This window comes from Macaca thibetana, chromosome 3, assembly GCF_024542745.1.
Source record: "Macaca thibetana thibetana isolate TM-01 chromosome 3, ASM2454274v1, whole genome shotgun sequence".
NCBI lineage: Eukaryota > Metazoa > Chordata > Mammalia > Primates > Cercopithecidae > Macaca > Macaca thibetana.
In genome coordinates, this window is record NC_065580.1 from 20,005,482 (window position 1) to 20,025,075 (window position 19,594).

Sequence of the window (19,594 nt, forward strand, 5' to 3'; positions counted from 1 at the left end):
ATCTCAACCTTGTTACCTGCCATCCTCTGTGGCCTCCACTACTTCCTAACCCACTCATTCTTTATCCCTTTTTGTTTGCCTCTCCTCCCCTGCCACCCCTTCACTTCAACACAGTATGGAGGGTCCTCAAAAAATTCGAAGTAAAACTATCCTATGATCCAGCAACCCCACTACTGGGTATATGTTCAGAGGAAATGAAATGAGTTGAAGAGGTATTTGCACCCTCATGTTCATTGCAGCTTATTCACAAAAGCCAAGATATGGAATCAATTTATATGTCCATCGTGGGATGAATGGATAAAGAGAATGTGGTGTATATAGACACAATGGAATACTATTCAGCCTTAAAAAAAGAAGGAAATCTTGTCATTTGAGACCGCATGGATGAACCTGGAGGACAAAATGAACCAGGCACAGAAGGAAAGTCTCTTTTTAACAACTGCATCTGCAAGTCCAAAGAGGTCTTCTCAGTTTTGTTGTCCTTGACATTGACTGTCCTCTTTATTTTAAAACTTCTTTCCCAGGCTGTTGGTGACACCACATTTCCATTGTACGTCTCTGCTTTCTTTCTAGATCTTTCTCTGCCTTTTTCACAGACTCCTCTTTAGCCTTTCCAAAACGAAGGTCTTTCTCCAGGGCTCTCCTTGGCCCTCTTTTCTTGCCTTCTCCCCTCTCTTTCTAGGCAGTCATTTACACTCTCATCTTTAGCTAATGATGCTGTGCGAATGATTCCATATCTGCAGTCACATCTCCCAAGCCCTCAGCTCACCTTCACCGTCGCTGGCGTCAGCACAGCTCCCTGGTACTGGTCCAGCACTTCACAGCCAACACACCCAGGACCCAACCCTCCATCTTTGCTTCTAACCCAGGCTCTCCAGCTGAATTCCTTTTTTTCCTATCCTTCCACAGATGGTCCAAAACCTCTGAATCATCTTTCATTCTTTCCTCTCCTCGTATCCCGCCAACTGATTTAGCATTCAGAATGTGTCTCATCATTTTCTAATTTCCATTCAAACCCACAAAGTTTTTATTTAGAAAAATTTTGAAATACAAAAGCAGTATATGCTGGTGTCAAAAATTCAAATGATATCTTATCTGGCACAGGAGTGGAGTTAAATAAATGAAAAATAAAGAAAAAGTTCAGATGATATGATGTGTATTAATCACATGTAATATTGTGATCAGGTGTATGATTATATGGAGTAAAAAGTGAATTTTCCTCTTCATACATTCACTCCCCAACTCCTCTCCAAACTTGATTTCCTTTCCCAGTAGCAACGACTGTTTACACTCATACTTTTTTAAAAAGTGGATTTACAATCACAATCACACTTTTTTTTGCATTAGTGGGATTATATTATACAGTATCTTACTCCCCCATCCCCATGTAATATGTGAGTCTTCCATGGAAGAGAATACAAAGTCTAGAAATAAATCCACGCATACATAGTCAATTAATTTTGAGAAAGTATAAAGTCAATTCAATGGCAAAAGGATAATCTGCAACAAATGGTGCTATAACAACTAGACATCACACACACAAAATTAACTTCAACCTTTTAATCTCACAAAATATATAAAAGTTGACTCAAATGGATCATAGGCTGAAACATAAGAGGTAAAACATTAAGTTTCCAGATAGAAACATGGGAGAAAATATTTGTGACTTTGAACTAGGCAAATATTTTTTAGGACACAAAAGATGAACCAAAAAAGAAAAAAGTAATAAAAAAGTGTATTTCACCAAAGTTAAAAACCTCTGCTCTTTGAAATATGCCATTAAGAGAATGAAAAGAAAAGTTATGGACTAGGAGAAAACATTTGCAAAACACACATCGGATAAAAGATTTGTATTTAGAATATGTAAATATACAATTTGGTAACATGAAGACAATCCATTTGTAAAAAGAATAAAATATTTGAACAGACATGCCACCAAAGAAGACAAATTGATGGCAAATAAACACATGGAGAGTGTTCAATATCATTAGTCATGAGGACAAGGCAGATTAAGTGCACAATGAGATATCATTAGAAACTTGCTAGAATGGTTCAAACTAAAAAGGCTGACAAAACCAAGTGCTAACAAAGGTGTGGCACAACTAGAACTTTCATACATCGCTGGTGGGGATCTAAAATATATCCCACCTTGGAAGACAGTTGGGCAGTTTAAATTTACATTTATCACACCACCCAGTTAAATTTACATTTATCACACGACTTAGCAGATCTACTCCTAGGTATTTACCCAAGAGAAATGAAAACATATGTTCACACAAAATACCTGAAAACAAATGTTTTTTAGCAGCATTATTCATAATGACCAAAAACCTGGAAACAATCCAAATGTTCATCAGTTGGTGACTGGACAAATTGTGGTATATCCATTCAATGGAATACTACTAAGCAATAGAAAGGAACAAGTTACTGATGCATGCAACAACTTGGATGAATCTCAGACATTATGCTAAGTAAAAGAAACCAGACACAAAATGCTACATACTATATAATTCCATTTATATCAAATGCTGGAAAAGGCAAAGCTGTAGAAACAGAAATCAGATCAGTGGCTGTCATGGGGAGGGTAGGGGATAGACTGCAAGCTGACACAAGGGAACTTTAAGGGCAATGTAAATGTTCTATACCTTGAATGTGGTGGTGGTTATAGGATTTCACAGAATTGTTGAAACTCACTGAACACTTTTAAAAGGTGAATTTTCATCAAACTGTAAACTGCTTATGATTGTGGATGGCTTTGTTCTTTGCTTCTTGTGTTTTTCAGTTTCCTAAATTGTACATATTAACTTTTAAAAAATAAAGATTATTTTAAAAACCTGAAAAAAAAAAGGTGAACTTTTTTTTTTTTTTTTGAGACAAAGTCTTGCTCTGTCACCAGGCTGGAGTGAAATGGTGCAATCTCTGCTCACTGCAACCTCTGCCTCCCGGGTTCAGGCTATTTTTCCTGCCTCAGCCTCCCAAGTCGTTGGGATTATAGGCACGCGTGCACCACCACACCCAGCTAATATTTGTATTTTTAGTAGAGACGGGGTTTTGCCATGTTGGTCAGGCTGGTCTCAAACTCCTGCCCTCGTCATCCACCCACCTTGGCCTCCCAAAGTGCTGGGATTACAGGTGTGAGTCACGGTGCCTAGCCAAAAAAGGTGAATTTTTTCTGATTAAATTACCTGATGAAATTTGCCTGGCTGAATTAAACTTGACTTGAAAAAATAAAAAAGGAAAAGGAAGTAAGCTGATTTTACATTTTAATAGATAAGGTCAAATTATCCTCCAAAATGGCTATACCAGTAGAATTTGAGAGTGCCTATTTCGCTATACTCTTGCACAAATGAATATAATCAAAATTTTAAAAGCTTTGTCTATTTGATGGTGAAAAGTGTTTTGATCCTTGATACTTCACGCATGTAGCATTAAGATCTTGTTCTGGCCAGGTGCCATGGCTCAGGCCTGTAATCCCAGCACTTTAGGAGGCTGAGTTGGGTGGATCACGAGGTCAAGAGATTGAGGCTAGCCTGTCCAACATGGTGAAAAACCGCCTCTACTAAAAATACAAAAAAATTAGCTGGTCATGGTGGTGTGCGCATGTAGTCCCAGCTACTCGGATTGCGCCACTGCATTCCAGCCTGGTGACAGAGCTAGACTCCATCTAAAAAAAAAAATTATTCTAATTGATCTCCTCATTTTTAGTCTTTTCTCTTTCCAAATCATCTTATATAATGTTAATAGAGTAATCCTTCTTGTGCTTAGTTCTAATAATATCTCAACAAATCTTTAATGTGATCTACCATCACCTACAAAATTAAGTCCAATCCCTTCAGCCAGATCTTTAAGCTCTCCTTGTCCTATGTCAGCTACCCTTTTCTCTCTTCTCTGCTGCACCTCTCTAGGTCCGGTATGTCTTACTACATTTAGTAAGTGATTATAAAGCCTGACTCTGAGACTTCTAGCTCGGTGGTTCTTACACATCGGAATTCTGGGAAGATTTTAAAAGACTGGGCTGTCCAAGCCTTGTCTGTAGCGATTTGGATTTTATTGGTCTGAAGTGTGGCCTGGGGGTGTTCTGTTGTGTTTTGTTTGTGGTGTCCAGGTGATTTTAATTTGCAGTCAGCATTGTGAACCACTGCTGTAGCTGATCTGGCCATCAGCTAGATACATTTCATGCATTCCTGCCTTTATATTTTTGTACTGTTTGTTCCCTCCACCTGGAACACCTGTCCTGTTCTCTTTTGCTGTCCATGTCCTCTTCATTTTTTAGGGGCCCCTTAACACCCAGCTTCGATGCAACACTACACTGAAGCTTTGCTTGATCTCCTGTGCCAAATATGATTTCTCCTTCTTTGAATTTTTTTTATAACTTCCTTCGGACATTTGTCATGTTCTGCTTTGTAATATATAGGTTTAAAAAAATTTTTTTTCCCATAAGACTGTGAGCTCCTTGAAAAAACTGTAGATACTTAATTTTTTTTTTTTTTTTTTTGAAGCAGGTTCTAGCTCTGTCGCCCAGGCTGAAGTGCACGGCATGAACACGGCTCACTGCAGCCTCGACCTCCTCAGACTCAGGCGATCTTCCCACCTCAGCCTCTCGAGTGGCTGGGACTACAGGTGCACACCACCATGCCCAGCTCATGTTTTGGATTTCTTCATGGAGATGGGAGTCTCACCATGTTGCCCAGGCTGGTCTCAAATTCCTGGGCTCAAGCAATCCACCTGCCTCAGCCTCCCAAAATGCTGGAATTACAGACGTGAGCCACTGTGCCCGGCCTAATTAATCTTACTGACCATTTAGCACATGACTCTATGGGGCACTTACTAAGTAGGGACTCAGTACATCTTTTTTGAATGTTTATTCTGGCTACTTCTCCACTTTGCACAGTTGTTCCCTCTGCCGGACACGCTCTTCCCCAGCTATCTCCATGGCCCAATGTCACCTTAGTAGAGTGATCATCCCTGACTATTCTATTTAATACGGTAACACTGACCCTTCCCTCACTCCTTTTCCGTCTTTGTTATTCTGCAAATCGCTGTCATCAGCTGAATGCTCACTCACTGGTTGCCTGTCTCCTCTCACTAGAACATAAGTTCCAGGAGGAAGGGCCTTTGTTTTGTTCACTGTTATACCTCCAGTGCCCACTGCAGTGCCTGGCATATGGCACATGCTCAAAAAATAATCATTGAATTTAATGAATGATCTTTGTGAACATTCAGCTTATTTTGTATAATTCTCTTAAGAACCCTCAGCTAAGCAAGGTAGGCATGTGAAGCCCGTCATCAGATAAGAACATTTGAGGTTTGAGAGCAGAGTAAAGCATTTTGTTCAAGTTCATAAACTTTTCTGTGACAAAGCAGAGCACAGAACTCAGCTGTCCTGTTTCCTATTGCAGGACTCTCACACTACCCTCTACTGACTTCCAGCCATCCTCTAACTTCAGTACCTCTGTCCCATCCTTATCCAGACCCACCCCTAATAATTGAGGGGCCCAGGTCAAGAGTACAAATAGGGGCTCACGCAGCCCATTTCACATTTGGCCATTTTGGCCATTTTCACTTGATTACCATATTTTCATCAGCAAGTTACATGCCAAGCAAGCGAACTATTAAATATGTCTGTTCTACCTTAACAAATATATGGCTTCAGAATGGTTAGGCCGGTTCACAGGCAGGATTCGCAGACTTCCTGCAGTTGTGAGCAGAACACCGCAGCCAGGTTGCCATGTGAATATGGCGTGTGCCCGATCTTCTCTTCCCACCCTTGGTCCTTTGCTTCATTCCTATACACTTCATGTGCACATCTTTAGAGACCCCTCCTACATAAGTTCTGCCACTCCCCAGCAAACAACTACCCCTTGGGACCAGACACACCCTTGGTGCAGCCTTGGGAGAACAGACTTGAGGAAGAGGCCACATAGGCCTGAAGATGAGCCTGGGGTGAAATGGGCAGGATTCTGGGGTCCTGGGCACCTGAGCATGGGAAGATGGGCTGCTGGTGAGAGTGCTTCCTGGGATTCACAGGCTCTGTTCTGACGACAGAGGTGCAGTTGGAAAAGGCCAGAGTAGGGCCCGCTTTGCCTAGGTCTAAGGATAGTACTGAGCCTATCTCTCCTTGTCCCCAAACCAGACTGTAAGCCTACTGAGGACCCAGACTCATTTTCCCCCTCCCCTGGAGGGTGTGTGGTTTAACTGGAGATGACAATTCCAGTTTGAGGTGAGTCTTATGGAAATAAACTAATTTCTCTGGCTTGTTTCTTTATCTATGAGAATTGGATGAGATAATCTCTAAAATTGACTTCTAAATCTTGCACACACACACATATGCACACACTCCCCTACCTCCAAGGACCACTCATCCCCTCTGGGTCTGCAGAGTCACACCACCTACCAGCTGGACTGTCAGAGCCTTAGAGACATTTTCCCAGACACGGAGGCAGAATGCCTTAAATCCCAACAGAGGTAAGATTTTGTTTTATGCCTTCAGAGCTGGGAGACTAAGGGACCCTAGGGACCTCACTTTCCTTAGAGAGGTGGTGTCCACGAGTCATTTCTATTATCTCAAAGTTCCAATTTTTATTTTTACTTCCAACTGATGTCAATCTCTTAATGGCAAACACTTTATTGTCTCTGAGCTGGCAGAGAATAGAGAGGGAGCCTCCTTTCTTTCTTTTCTTCTTCTAATTTTTTTTTTTTTTTTTGAGGTGGAGTCTTGCTCTGGCATCAGGCTGGAGTGCAGTGGCGTGATCTCGGCTTACTGTAACCTCCACCTCCGGGGTTCAAGTGATCCTCCTGGCTCAGCCTCCTGAGTAGCTAGGATTACAGGCACGTGCCACCATGCCCGGGTAAATTTTTTTGTATTTTTAGTAGAGACGGGGTTCGCCATGTTGGCCAGGCTGGTCTTGAACTTCTGACCTCAGGTGATCTGCCTGCCTTGGCCTCCCAAAGTGCTGGGATTACAGGTGTGAGCCACCGCACATGGCCGAGGGAGCCTTTTTTCTCTGATACCAATGGGTCTAGTGCAGATGGCAGCTTGCAGGAGGCTGCGGCCAAATTGGAAGATGGAACCTCTTCACTGGGGGAATGCATGCTCTGGCTCAAACCGACGAGTGTCTGCTGAGGGCTTACTGGGGCTATGAGAAATCCTAAGCAGGATAGCACCATATTCGAACTTCATATTAATTTATTGGAGGTGGGGTGGGGGATGTGTGCAAAGCATAAATTCATAAAAGATAACACAACAGGACAAGACCATTCAAGAGTTGCATAAGGCAGTGGTTTGCAGTCAAATGTGCTGTTATATAGAGTTCAGAGAACAAAGAGAAGTGTGTGAACAAGAGGTCCCAGATCTATGGCGATGGTGTCCTGGGACCAGACATATCTGGGTAGTCTCTCTTAGGTACTTACCTGGGTGCGCAGGTAGAACTCTCTTTGGGAGACAGGAGCAGTTACTGTAATAAACATTGGGGCTGTGTGATTGGGGGGGGGGTGTGTCATAATAACGTGTAAAAATACCAGGAACATCAACAAAAGCTATTTTTAACCTTTATTCTCATTTTCCTTGAAACTACCAGGTTTCAAGTTCCCACCTGTAAGGACCAGGTGGGTACTTACAGAAGAGTGCCCCTGTCCTATTCTTAGGAAGAACCATTCGCCAAGGGCAAGGAGTCCAGACGAGTTGGAGCTGCAAGGCTGGGCAGCTCCTTCAAGGGCTAGGCCTGGCAGGGGAACCCGACTGAATAGCCACCAGGATCCCTCGGTCAGTGTAATGATTCACATTTTCCGCTGTCTGCCATAGTTTTTTTGGACAATAAGATAGTGTCCCACATACACACCGTTAATATCTGCTTGGTGCAAGAATGCCAGCGGGATGCAATGATTCAAAACCCCCAATTCCTCCTCCCTAGACCCTGAAGCCACGGGGCATCTTCAGAGTGACGTGCCTGGCACACAGTAGGTACCTGACAGATGTCAACTCCCTTCTTCCCGTTCCTCATTGCCCCCGGGGAATCCAACCCTCAAACGCTCTCTGGCCATTCTCTCCACCTTTCAGGAGCGCTACTTTCCCTAAAACGGCCTGGCCACGCGGGTTTCCGCAGCTCCACGCCCATTCGCTTCAGCAGCCGCCTGCTCAAGGCCTGCTAAGTGCAGGGTCCCGAGGGCCTCCCAGGCCCTAAGGGCAGCGGTGGCGGCACCTTCTTAAGGCAGGAAGGCGGCGGAGAGCTGCGTGCGCTCTGCTCGCCCCTGCCTTGCACGCTGGGCTCTACCGCAGGAGCCCGACTTTGCCTGGCTTTGTCCCCTCCTTGGCCCCGAGGCTGTCCTGAGAGCGCGGCGCCCCACACACCTGCTGCCCGCACGGAGTCGGCGGGAGAGGAGGAGCGAGGGCGGCGAGAGGCCCCCTCCCCGGGCTTGCCGGCCTACCCGCCTCCGGGCGCCCTGGGGAACGCGCGGCGGGACCCGGGGTTGGGTGCGGGTCAGGGCGGCACCTCCGGGCCCAGGCCCCCAGAGCCCCTCGTGCTCCCAGCGGGAGGCGGGTCCTAGGAGAGGGCTGGGCCGCACCGCCTCGCCGCCCCTGCCGCGCCGAGCCCCACGCACGCTGCCCCGGTCGCCCCGCCGGCAAGCAGGCAGGCAGGCGCCCAGCCGGCCGGGAGGGGGTGCTCGCCGCCCCGCGCCCGGGCCCGCGCGTTGCCGGGCAGCAGCTCCGAGGCTCCGAAGGGGGCGGAGCGGCGAGGCGGGCGTGCGGCTGGCGCCCCTGTCCGCGGTTCCGGCCCGGCCCGCCCCCGCCTCGCCGGCCTCCCTCCGCGCCGGTGCGCGGCGCCCCGTCCCAGCCGCAGCCGCAGCGGCCGCCCCTCCCGGACCTGAGAGCCGCTGAGCCGCGAGGCCGGGCCGGGGCGCCGGCCGGGAATGCCGGGGGCGCGGCGCCGACGCCGAGGCGCGGCCATGGAGGGGAAGCCCCGCGCCGGGGTCGCGCTGGCCCCGGGGCCGAGCGGCCGAGGGCCTTCCGCCCGCCGCGCCCGCCGCCGCCGCCCGGGGCTGCTGCTCCCCGGCCTCTGGCTGCTGCTGCTGGCCCGGCCGGCCTCGTGCGCCCCAGGTAAGCCCCGCCGAGACCCTCGGGACGCGGCCGCGACCCCGCCTGCCTTTATCGCTGCTGTTTTCAAAACCCCGACTTTCCCCGCCCATCCTCTTTTATTCTCCAGCTCCCTCGCCGTCCTTTCTGGAAGATGCTTTGGCATTCTTCTGGGGCCCAGCAAATAAAGGCACGGGGGAAATAAATAATTAAAACAAACAAGCGAGCGGCTTCTGGCCGGTCTTGCTAAGGGGTCTGCAAAGCTATTCTCTTGTCCATGGAGCCCGAAGCGGGTCTGGTGGCTTCATCTCAGAATGTGCCTGGTGTTTCCTGCAGAATGCAGGCACCGGAGTGCTTTTTTGTCAAGGCTATATGATGTGGCATATCGAATGTTTTGAGATAGTTTATTGTCGGGGCGAAGGGGTGCATTCGGGGTGTGCTTTAGAAGAGTATTGCATTACCGGGACAAGCCCAGCGTCCCCCAGATGCGGGCCGGCCGGCCGTGTCCCCCCGTGCAGCAGGACACAAAGAACATTCAAAGAAAACCTCTTGGAAAGCGCCCTGGCCACGGATCTTTCCAGGGAAATAGCTATTGGTATTACTTCTGCAAGGCATTATTAGTACAATGGAGTGTGAAAATATTTTGATTTTTAAGTGTCAGGGCTTGAAAGGAATAAGGGCTGTTTTTATAACAGATGCAATTTAGTGACTGTTCATCAGTATGGAATGAAGAGGCATGATTTATGAAGAAGCATGAGGGTTTCGTTTTGGAAGAAATGATTTAATTCCTATTGCTTCTCCAAAATGTTTATTTGTCCACCCTGAGCCTGTACACAGGATGGTCTGGAAACCGTCTCTGAGCTGACACTGCAGGCCAGCGATTGCCCCAGCACAGGCACTTGACCACTTCGAGGCGGAAAAGGAAAGGTGGAAGGAGCAGCTCGGGGTAGAGAGCTGCTGCACACAGAACAAAAAACAGAAAGCCGTGAACGCTGCTCCGAATCCTCCCTTCTCGTGGGAGCAGGGCCAAAGGGCTGCTCAGTGGCTGGGAGGAATTGGAACACATTTGAAGGTGTCCCTTGGACCTGTGAGAATTATAACCAGTGCCCTAAAGGGGATGGTACAATAGAAGCACAGGGAGGACTTCAGGGATCATGGAACGGTGCCACTCTGCTTACCAGAGAGGAAACTAAGGCAGAGAAGCGCCTTGCTCAAGGTCACAGTCATCACTTTCCCCGCCCCCGACACCCGCTCTTGGCCCATAGACATATCCACACCTGAAGCCTCTGCAGAGATTTCCCATAGCTGGGTGGAACCAGGGTTGGAGTGACAGAATGAGTCTCTTTTAGGCAGTATACAGCTAGTGCAAACACCTTACTGTAACCTAGAACCTACTGTCTCAGTCCTGCTCCTGCGAGTTCCAGCCCTATGTGTCCAGAGGAGAGGAGATGATTGTGAAGGGTCTCTTGGCTTTAGTCAACAAAGAGAGCCCATCTGATACTTGTGGATTCATCTGTCATAGGACACAGTAGATAAATGGTTTCCATCTCCTGAGTGCCTTTTTATGTGCCAGGTGTTGAATTTTATATACATGATCCAATCACGTTGTGAGTTAGGCATAGTTATCCCCATTTTACAGATGAGGAAACCAAGGCTTTGAGTTTAGGTTGGTTTGGTTTCAGAATCTATGACACTCTTCCCTTCTGTGCCTGATGGCTTCCCCATATGAATGTGGCCATCTGGGTATACTGCAGAGGTTGTGGAGAATATAAGTGCTTCTTCTGGTAACTTTAAATAGTGGAGCTGTTTGTACTGCCCACCCCTTTCTCTTCTTTAGAAGTCCTTTCCTGCTTCCGCTCTACCCCGATACAAATATTCAACCTGGAGACATGAAATTAATTATATTTCCATTCTAGAGCTGACATCATGGAAACAGAGACTTCATCCTTTCACTAGTTTGTATATTGGCTTCAGCCGCTGCCAGGCTCATAGACTAGGAACTAAGAAGTGGAGGGCACGGCTCCTGTGCTCCAGGATCCAGCTGGAAACACAGAGCAGTGAAGGAAGTACAAATCCTTGCACAGACCATTCCCGGACAGGAAAGGCAGGATTCCTCATGGATGACCTGCTGGGGGTGAGCCCATCTACTTCTTGAAGACTGTGAGGAACCATCTTGGTGGAGCGTGGCTTCCTGATGTAGCTAGGGGGTGTGTAGGGCGCCTAGGTGGTGCTGTGGATCCTGGGAAGAGGGTGCATTGCAGTTGCTTGGGCCACCCTCCCCGTCCTGAGTATGGTATTTTCACCAGGAGATTTGGAAGATAAGAAAGCTTTGCTGAACACTGCTATGGTGGTTGGTTCGCTTTCTAAGGAATAAGCAGTGCTAGTCAGAAAATGGCATGGCTTAGCCCTGTTTTGGATTTCCTCCGTGAGGCAGCATTCCCTTCCGTGGCTGGCTGAAAGCTAGCTATCTCCTTCAGCCGGCTTCTCTTACTAACTTTTGTTCAGTAGAGTCCACCTTCCAGGTGGCCTCCTTATTACAGTCTTTGGTTAAATCTCTATGTTGTATCGATTTCTTGTCTATTTCTATTTCATTCAGCATTTTGATTGTGTTTTTGTTTTTTTATTTTTATTTTTTGTTTTTTATTATTATACTTAAAGTTCTAGGGTACATGTGCACAGCGTGCAGGTTTGTTACATATGTATACATGGGCCATGTTGGTGTGCTGCACCCATTAACTCATCATTTACATTAGGTATATCTCCTAATGCTATCCCTCCCCACTCCCCCGACCCCACGACAGGCCCCGGTGTGTGATGTTCCCCACCCTGTGTCCAAGTGTTCTCATTGTTCAGTTCCCACCTATGAGTGAGAACATGCAGTGTTTGGTTTTTTGTCCTTGCCATAGTTTGCTCAGAATGATGGTTTCCTGCTGCATCCATGTCCCTACAAAGGACATGAACTCATCCTTTTTTACGGCTGCATAGTATTCCATGGTGTACATGTGCCACATTTTCTTAGTCCAGTCTATCATTGATGGACATCTGGGTTGGTCTTAAAAAAATTTACTAGTTTAGTCTTAACCATTGACTGTTGTGGAAACAACTTGTAATACTTTGGACTTACTTTTGAACACATTGCTCCTAAGTGATTAGCCATCCACAATATAAAAACAAAGAATCATGTTTCTTCACCTTATTCAGAGATAAGTTTTTAAAAAGTAATAGTTATTATGAAATAGATGGCTTTGTAGGGAATTTGGAAATTACTGAAGGGTACAGAAACCAGTCACCCATAATCTCACAGCCTATAGGTAACACTAACTAATTTTGTCCTTTTTTTGTTGTTAACGTTAAAAAAAGAATTATATGCACAATTGTATTTACTACCATTTCCACTCTACATTTAACTTAAGCATTTTTCCATTCATTAAATCTTATTTGGAAACAGTTTTCTATCCTAATGATTTGTTCTTTTATTTCCATTTTTTTGGTTGCTCTAAGTAATGCTGATGGGCATGCTGGCTCATGCCTGTAATCCCAGCACTTTGGGAAGCTGAGGTGGGCAGATCACCTGAGGTCAGGAGCTCGAGACCAGCCTTGCTAACATGATGAAGCCCCACTTCTAATAAAAATACAAAAATGAGCCAGGCGTGGTGGCACGCACCCGTAATCCTAGCTACTCGGTAGGCTGAGGCAGGAGAATTGCTTGAACACGAGAGGCAGAGGTTGCAGTGAGTCGAGATGGTGCCACTGCACTCCAGCCTGGGCAATGGGCAAGACTCTGTCTCAAAAAAAAAAAAAAAAAAAAAAAAGAACCAAGGCTTTGTGTATGTTTCTTTCTGTGTGTTTGTATTTTCTTGAGTATATATTTGTGGAAGGGGTATTAAGGGAATGTGATTAAAATGTAAGGCCCACCAGGCTGGATTTCTGCATGTTTTGTTCAAAATGCTGGGCACTTAGTAGTTACTCAGTATGTGATTGTTGAATGAAGCAATTTTTGAAAGTTATAACGCTGACATAAGCCGTCGAAGCTTACGCAGGGGCCTTCCATTATCACTTGCATTAGTATTTCACTTCATCACTGGCATTGAATGTTACTTTAAAAGCCTTGTTAAATAAATTTGTAATACATTGTTTTAACCTGTAGGGTTTTACTGCTTTAGAGTTGGCTATTTTTTATTTTGTATATGTAGTCTGAATTTTCTCTGTATTTTTATTTATTTACCTGTTGTGGCATAGATATGTATTTAAATCTTTATGTATTAGAAGGATAGCAACCGTTTTTCCTTCTTTTTGTTGCGTTTTCCCCCTTCCAAAGGAATTTCTTTTAAATTTTATGTAATTTTGAAATGTAGAAGTTTTTGGTTATTTTGATTAGCAAGATCTGCCATTTGTTCTTTTAGTAATTTTTTATTGCATTTATGCTTATGGTGTGTTAAATTTTTATCTTAATGTGCTATTATTGGCCATTTCTAGGTGAATATTTATGCTTTGTAAGTAGTTTAGTATATTATAAACAAATACTTAAATGTTTCAAAAGTGTGGCCCCTAGGCCTCCTGCATCAACATCATTTAGGGATGTGGGGGTGCTTGTTAGGAATTTAGATATCTAAGACTCACCCTTAACCTCTAAATTAGACTCTTTGGTGGCAGTGCCTGGGAATCTTCATTTTAGTAAGTTCACGGCTCATTTTTAGCCACTGAGCATTGGAACCACTGATCCAGATACTGTAAACCCAGTAACTGAAAATTAACAGTATTTTGAAGATATATAAGTCCTTCCTTATCTGCAAGGGATGTGGTCCAAGACCCCCAGCGGATGCCTGAAACTTTGGGTAGTCCTGAACTCTGTATATACCATGGTTTTTTCCTGTATGTACATATCTGCAATAAAGTTTAATTTAAAAATGAGGCACAGTAAGAGATTAACAATAATAACAAAACAGAACAGTTCTAAGTCTACTGTAGTAAAACATGAGTATGCTGTATCTCAGAATACCTCAAAATATCTTCAAACCACAGTTGTCCTCTGGTATACGAAACCTTGGAGGAGGGGGACTACCATTTAATGTCTTGGAATTGTCTTTTCACTGTTAGAACAGTGTAAAATCGTTATGTTGAGGTCAGGCGAGGTGGCTCATGCCTGTAATCCCAACACTTTGGGAGGCCAAGACAGGTGGATCGCCTGAGGTCAGGAGTTCGAGACCAGCCTGGCCAGCATGATGAAACCCTGTCTGTACTAAAAATACAGAAATTAGCTGGGTGTGGTGGCAGGTGCCTGTAATCCCAGCTACTTGGGATGGTGAGGCAGGAGAATCTCTTGAACCTGGGAGGCAGAGGTTGCAGTGAGCTGAGATTGCGCCACTGCACTCCAGCCTGGATGACAGAGCAAGACTCCGTCTCAAAATAAAATAACCATTTTTTGTTATATGTGTTTGCTTGGGTTGGGAGTGAAAGGGTGCAGAGGAATGCATTTTCAATGTTCACTCCTGCCCATTTGGGAAGAGCTGCCGCAGCCCTTGTCAGGAAGTGCCTCACTTAATTCTGAAAACAGAACCCAGCCAGGGAGTTATTAAAAGTCACTAGGGACCTGGGAGCCACAGGTTTTCTATCAGTGCCCTGAATGATAGAGGCAGCTAATTACTGTCTTTATAATTACACTAGGTTGATTTTCCCAGATAGAAGACACTGTTCTAACTGATCTAATTTGTTTTCAAGTTGTGACCACCCACCTTTCATCTGGAGCTCACAATGTGATTTCTTTTTCTTGTTGTTAGGCAGCAGGATTTGTTAAAAGGTGAGTTAGAAAATCTGGGTGTGTGCATTTCTGCCCGTAACTTTGTGACTGTGGACAAGTTACCTTGTCCTGGGTTTCCTCCTCAGTGTAAGAAAGGGTTAATGAGATTAGCGCTAATCTCATTAACCCTCTAGCTCCTTGTAGCTCATTTCTCCCTGTAGCTTCTACATATCAAGTCAACATCTTGGATGTCTTGGAATGCACTTACTTATAAGCAGCATCTGTCCTTTTTCTATTGGGTTGTTGTGAGTGTCATTTCTCCTTGCCTGGTAGATGTTCTAGGCCAGTGACCTGCTGAAGGCAGCTCATTCTTACCATTGCAGATGGCTCTTCTTTTTAAAAATTCCCTTTGTTCTTCCCTCTTGCATCCATACACTCAGGACACATACTTTGCTTTCTCTTATTATTTCTTTTTGTCTCTTTCTTTTTTCCATCTCCTTTGTTAGCTTCAGGCAATTACTTCTCATTAGTGAAAATCTAATCTTGTGGTCCCCACACTCTCAGCATCATCACTGCCTGGTAGCTTGTTAGAAAATGCAGAATCTCAGGGCCCACCCGCGACCTTTTGAATCAGAATCTGCATTTAACAAGATCCCCCTGGTGATTTTGCACACACAATTGAAGTTCGGGAAGCACTGGGCTAAGAGGTAAAGTGCCTCCTGTTCCAGCCTTCTGGGAATAGGTATTGTTGGAACATTGAAGGCTAAGTCAGCCTGGACTAACTCTGGAGCTATACAAATCTCCAGAGATGTTGAGAGACACCTGCTTTTGGGACTAAGTCTGTGTGAATAGTACGCAAGAGCCATATTTTATTTGACCAGGCAACTAGATTAGAATGGTCCCCTAGACCTGCTGTTTTCATTCATTGCAAGTATTTGGTTGTTAAAACACTGAGATACAGGCTGGATGCGGTGACTCACGCCTATAATCCCAGCACTTTGGGAGGCTGAGGCAGGAGGGTCACTTGAGGCCAGGAGTTGGATGGAGACCAGCCTGGCCAACATGGTGAAACCTCGTCTCTACTAAAAACACAAAAAAATAGCCGGGCATGGTGGTGGGTGCCTGTAATCCCAGCTACTCAGGAGGCTGAGGCTTGAACCTGGGAGGCAGAGGTTGCAGTGAACTGAGATCGCACCACTGCACTCCAGCCTGGGCAACAAAATGAGACTCTGTCTCAAAAAACAAAACCAAACCACTGAGATACTACCATAGCAGTTGGTAAATAGCTGCTATACTGAATATTCCTTGCTCCCCACCCCCAAGTACCCTAAGCCTCCCTGCCATCTTTCAGGACTCTTCTCCCAAGGACCACGGCCACCTTCCACCTCACTGAGATCCAGCGACTGAAGGGTTAACGCTCAGCACAGCAGGCGCCTCAAGGACTCTGCTTTAGTTTTTTGGCAAGGACCATTCTGGCAGGTGTGAGGTGCTAGCTCATTGTGGTTTTAATTTGCATTTCCCTAAGGATTAGGGATGCTGAGCAATTTTTCTTTACCTGTTGACCATTTGTGTGTCTCTTTTGAGAAATGTCTGTTCAGATCCTTTGCTCATAAAATTAGAATAGCTCCCTTTCCGACTGTCAGTGCTCATGCTCCACTGCTGTTAACTGTGTTGACTATCACCTGTACATTCATTCTTTTTTTTTTTTTTAATATCTATCCCAGATCCAGTACTTAGAAAAAAAGTTAGGCTGGGTGCAGTGGCTCATGGCTGTATTCCTAGCACTTTGGAAGCCCAAGGCAGGAGGATTGCTTGAACTCAGGAGTTTAAGACCAGCCTGGGCAACATAGTGAGACCTTGTCGCTACAAAAAAAAAAAAAAAAATTAGCTGGGCACGATGGCATGTACCTGTAGTCTCAGCTACTCGGGAGGCTGAGGCAGGAGGATTGCTTGAGCCTAGCAAGTTGAGGCTGCAGTGAACTGGGATTGTGCCATTACACTCAAGCCTGGACGACAGAGCAAGAACTTAAAAGAAAAAAAAAGCTTGTTAAATGTTGCACTTGATGGTAGTTGAAGTCATAGATATGGAAGACACTAATGAGGGGAGAGCATGGAGAGTTAGGAGGCAAGGCGGCCAAGGACAGAAACCCTGAAACTAGCATGAAGGAGAGGGGAAGACAAAGAGGAGCACACAAAGGAAACTGACCGTCATGACAAAATAGTGCTGTGAGAGCCGGGAGACGGGGAGAGGGTTTCATCTAGGTGAGTGATCCATCATGTCAAATGCTACTCTACCAAGCTGTTCCTTGAAGGATGGGATGAGGGCCAACTGATCAGAATCACCTGTTAAAAACCCAACTCATGGTCAAGCTAGGTCTACTGATGCAGGTGATGGCTGAGGATTTCTATTTTTGAAACGTTCCACAAGCTCTTTATGTTATTCTTAGGCCTGGTGAGGTGTGAGTTACTCCCTATAACTTAATGGTGGCAGGAGAGTTGGTGGAAGTTTTAAAAACATGTTTTAGACTTGATTGTGTTTGTAGGTTTCAAGAGTCAGTAAAAATACAGTGACTGGGCTGGGCACGGTGGCTCATGCCTGTAATCCCAGCACTTTGGGAGGCCCAGGCAGGTGGATCACTTGAGGTCAGGAGTTTGAGACCAGCCTGGCCAACATGGTGAAACCCTGTCACTACTAAAATTACAAAAATTAGCCAGGTGTCATGGCACACACCTGTAATCCCAGCTACTCTGGAGGCTGAGGCACAAGAATCGCGTGAACCTGGGAGGCAGAGGTTGCAGCGAACCGAGATTGCGCCACTGCACTCCAGCCTGGGTGACAGAGCACGACTCCATCTCAAAAAACAAAACAAAACAAAACAAAAACAGTGGTTGAAAATTTAAGAAAGTAGAAGGAAGGACCTGATGGCTAATTTACCGAAAGTGAGGAAGTTCACGTGGGCAGGCAGGACCACCCTAAGAAGAGTTAGGAAGAAGTCATATTGGGAGAAGGAATTGGAGGGACTGGTGGAAGGTTGGGAGTGAAGTCCAAGGTAATGGGGGTATCTGTGGTGATGTTAGGGAACCCGCCATGTGATTTTTGTCCTCTAGCACTTGACGTTCCAGTGTGTCTGGGAAAGGTGAGCCATTGGCCTGAGTCAGGGGTGGGGAATCACAGGGCAGGTGTGAAGAGCCAAAGGGGATTGAAGGAGCTGGCAAGAGGTGGTCTGGATGAGGTAGCATGGGGTCTAGGCTGGGTGAGGAAGGAGGTGAACCATGGATGGAGCAGTGGGAAAGGGACTGGGAGGAGGGGTGCAGCTGAGATCCTAAGGCAGGTGTTGGGAGAGAGGTGGGAGAGGGCGGGAGAGAGGTGGGAGAGGGCGGGAGGGATTGGGTGTCCTTGTGCCGAGGTTCAGAAGTGGATCATCTCTAGTTTTGGTCTTGGGTAATGAGCAGGGTAGGGTGTAGCGGTGGGAATGAGTTGTTGAAGTGGAACATGGAGGAAGGCTTTAGGGTGAATAACTTCTGTGGATGCTGAACTTGCCTGGAGAGAGGAAGAAAGGGCTGTGAGCCAGGCACCAGCCCCTCAGTGAGGGAAGGAAAGTTCCCAGAGGACTGTGCATGGGAGGGGAGGAAGTCCCTCTTGAATCTATCCACTGTACTATCGCTGCCACCACCACCCTCATTCAAGCTCCTATCCTCTTTTCTCTAGGTGACTATCGCGGCCTCCACTTCTACTCTCGCTTCCCCCAGTTCATCCTCCACCTTCAGCGGGAAGGGCCTGCTAGGAACAGGTCACGTCACTTCCTCCTGGCTTGACTGTCTGCAGTGGCCCCCATGGTTTTCATTATGCTCCAAGTCTGAGTCAAACCCTGTGCGCTCAGATAGCAGGTGTACAGGGCAAGAGTTGGGGGTCTAGGATGTGGGCAAATGAGCACGGAAGGTGCAGAATATTCCACATATTAGTACTGAAAGGGGCCAAGAAGATCTTTCAAGGAAGAGAAGGGAAGTAATGTGATTTGGAGGCTGAGTTTTGCCCTCTCGAGGTTGAGGTCCAGCTGCAAGATGATTTCTCAACCCTAGGGGGTGGGTTTTGTTGTGACAGATAGCCGCTGACTGGGTAGGACTCAGCCCCTCAGAGGGCCAGCCTCTGCGTAATGAAGGGTGCTGTGTGTGCGCAAGGAGTGAAATAACGTAGGAAGAGGGAGTGGTAAGGTAGAGGCCATCTGTGCAGGTGAGGACTAGGAAGAAGCCAATCTAGGGTGGGGTTGGAAAGGGAGACAGAGAGGGCAGGAGTGAAGGCTCCTGGGGGCTTGGAAGGGATGGGATCTAGGGCAAGAGTGGAGGGGTTCATTTGAGAGAGGAGGAAAACAGAAGGAGAAACAGGTGGCTTGTCTGGGGACAGAGATGTATGGGGGAGTGCGGGTCTATTCGTGGAGGGTGGGAGGCGAGCAGATCTGGAGAGAGGACGACAGCGTGGGGGGATTGGGAGCTTGAGCAAACACAACTGGCTTCCAGAGGAGAGTGAGAAGGGATGAGTGAAAGAATTGCCAGGCAGTGGCAAGGGCCCAGTTGAAGTTGGAAGGCCAGTCTTGGTCGCAGTCCAGGCGGATGCTCTGCTTGTCCCTCCAGCAGCCTGGGTGGCCCAGAGCCTTGGCGGAAGATAGGCCACAGCGGTCCCAGGGTGTTGTGTCGAGGGCAGGGCAGCTGGGAAGGCTCCTCGCTCCTGGTGGTTTCCTGGTGGTTCCCAATCCTTTGGAGTCACTTGAAAACTCCTGTTGTTCTTCTTT

General features: G+C 46.4%; 1 protein-coding gene across 2 annotated transcripts in view; it reads left to right on the plus strand.

Annotated features, from left to right (window-relative positions):
- Nucleotides 1-8,858: 8,858 nt before the first annotated feature.
- KIAA1549 (KIAA1549 ortholog) overlaps nucleotides 8,859-19,594 on the plus strand; it is a 143,162-nt gene continuing 132,426 nt past the window's right edge. For both annotated transcript variants that reach the window (XM_050784999.1, XM_050785000.1), the window contains exon 1: nucleotides 8,859-9,094. In XM_050784999.1, coding sequence (XP_050640956.1) covers nucleotides 8,908-9,094 — 187 coding nt within the window. In that variant the 5' untranslated portion in view covers nucleotides 8,859-8,907. The remainder of the gene's footprint in view (nucleotides 9,095-19,594) is intronic.